The sequence below is a fragment of the Urtica dioica genome, chromosome 2, assembly GCF_054948205.1.
Source record: "Urtica dioica subsp. dioica isolate 48M chromosome 2, U.dioica_male_clone48M_v1_H2, whole genome shotgun sequence".
NCBI lineage: Eukaryota > Viridiplantae > Streptophyta > Magnoliopsida > Rosales > Urticaceae > Urtica > Urtica dioica.
Genome location: NC_142757.1, coordinates 33,915,548 through 33,917,759, shown reverse-complemented (window position 1 = coordinate 33,917,759; position 2,212 = coordinate 33,915,548). Strand labels below are relative to the sequence as shown.

Below are 2,212 nucleotides of genomic sequence, written 5' to 3'. Positions count from 1 at the left end.
GAGCAAAACCCTAGATTTCCAAAAATCCAACTCGGGTTTGATTTTCTCACCAAATCTCTGTGAGATTCCGACTCCCCGTTTTGTGTGTTCTCTCTCTCTCCCGGTGATTCTTTCTCGAGCCGGCACCTTGATGGCTCGCGACGTTCTTGCTTCTCGGAATAGCATGATGAAGAAGATCAAAATGGACGGCGGTAAATAACAACAAATGTACATCCTTCACACCGAAATCAATAAAAAAACCTAAGAATCTTTACCCATAACATCATGAAATAAAAAAAATAAAAACAAAAAAAACCTAAAAAGACCCTAAAACTAATCTCTTACCCGTGCGTCACGACTGAAAACGTTCACCAAAACCACGACGCCGGCCGGAGTAAAGTGCTAAAGATGTGTAATGGTGGTGGAGGTGGTCGGTGGAGATGTGTAATGGTGGTGGAGATGGGTTTCAATGGAGGATTTTGGGGTCTTTGGAGAGAAAATGTCGAAGAAGAAGATGAAGTGATAACTGTTGTGCGAAATCTCGAGACTTATGCATTTTAAAAAGGGGGGGGGGGGGGGGGGGGGGGGCGTCGCTCGCTTTTTGAGCGACGCCACGTCACTGGCGTATTTTTTAAATATTCAAAAAAAAGATTTCTGGAGTCGCTCAAAAATTGAGCGACTCCAGGTTGGCGTCGCTCAAAAATTGAGCGACTCCAGAAATCTTTTTTTTTTTTTAAATACGCCAGGCCACGTGGCATGGGGCGTCGCTCGCTTTTTAAGCGACGCCACGTCACGTGGATCTGGCGTCGCTCAAAAACCGAGCGACGTCCCATGCCACGTGGCCTGGCGTCGCTCAAAAAGCGAGCGACGCCCCACGTCGCTTGCTTTTTGAGCGACGCAAGGCCACGTGGCCCAATCAAATTAAAATACCTTAATTTTAATCTTTTCCACGTCAAACGAGCTCCAAAAAATACTGTTATGCGTCGCTCAAAAATGTATGCGAAGCAAATATAGCGACTTCTAATAGGTATTGTGTAGTAGTGTTTACTAAATGGACTATTTAAACGTTGCCGAGGGAACAATCCCGACACCGGACTATTTAAATAGTTGCCGAGGGAACAATCCCGACACCAACAACTTTTTCCTTCTCGAATTGCTACATATGGACTTGAATTAAAATTTATTTTAAGTTGAAACTGGAAACTTTACAAAATATCATAAGCTCTTTCAAATTACACCGCATTGTATAGACGTACCCTAAAAAAAAAGTATAGAATTACTTTACATGCATATATAGATTGCCAATTATTGCTCTCATTTACCCACTCCAGGAATCAACCGTAAAAAAAAAGAAGAAAAAAAATACACACGTAATCAGAAAATTGCCATCAAAACCGCCTCTCCCAGCACATGCCCTGGAATAGCCTCCAACAGCTTGTCTTTCGTAACCTACCAAATTCCCACACAGGAAAACCATAAATAAATAAAAATAAAATACAAAAAGAAAGACCTTTATAGGCAGGCATGAACATAATAACCCAGACCTTGTTTCCGAGATTAAGCACTTCATCCAAAGCGTAGAGCTTGAACTCGAACCGGTGGCCGTGGGACGGCAGCTTCGGGCCGCGCCACCCTGGCACCTTCCAGTCGTTGATTCCCTCCTTGAGCCCTTCTCCGGCGGACTTGTCGGAGCCGGAGAATCCCTCCGGGAGGCCCTTTGCCGAGGGAGGGATGTTCACGACGACCCAGTGCGTCCACGGCACGAGCGGGTCGGCGGGGTCCGGGGCGTCCAGGTCCTGAACCACCAGGGCCAGGGATTCGGTCCCCTGTGGGACGTTGTACCACTCTAATGGTGGAGACCGGTTCTTCAATGCTCCTTGACCTTCCTGCGTGTACTTTCTCGGCATCCTTCCTTCGTTGTCGATCCCTGAAGACACTAGACGAAACTCGTCGCTGCCCGCCATGGACGATGATGCTACTTCTAGTTAGTTCTGATATGATTACACGATGATTAGGGTTTGATAAGGTTATATTGTGCGTATTATGGAGTTTGGTGTGCTGTGGTTGCATGGGGGAGTGACACGTGGTGCGGTGTTTGGGTTTTGCGGTGCCATGTGGAAGGCACGTGGAAGGTGGCCCGTTGGGTGTCTAGAAGAACACAAAGTTTCCCGAACTTGAGGTGGCGGAGCTAGGAATTGAATTCAGGGGGGACAAAAAAAAATTAAACAAAATT

General features: G+C 46.3%; 1 protein-coding gene across 1 annotated transcript; it reads right to left on the bottom strand.

The window, feature by feature from the left end:
• Positions 1–1,142: 1,142 nt before the first annotated feature.
• LOC149404491 (PEBP (phosphatidylethanolamine-binding protein) family protein) lies at positions 1,143–1,965 on the bottom strand. The gene is made up of 2 exons (XM_089606916.1): positions 1,524–1,965; positions 1,143–1,428 (listed from the first exon to the last, which is right to left on the bottom strand). The coding sequence occupies exons 1-2, from the start codon at positions 1,941–1,943 to the stop codon at positions 1,354–1,356; spliced, it is 495 nt and encodes a 164-aa protein (XP_089463042.1). The 5' UTR covers positions 1,944–1,965; the 3' UTR covers positions 1,143–1,353.
• Positions 1,966–2,212: the final 247 nt, after the last annotated feature.

What these genes read in the sequence shown, in the direction of transcription:
- LOC149404491 (XM_089606916.1), bottom strand. Translation starts at nt 1,943, where the DNA reads ATGGCGGGCAGCGACGAGTTTCGTCTAGTGTCTTCAGGGATCGACAAC. An exon ending in TGCTTAATCTCGGAAACAAG is followed by an intron (nt 1,429 to 1,523) that starts GTCTGGGTTATT and finishes GGAATTTGGTAG; the next exon opens with GTTACGAAAGACAAGCTGTT.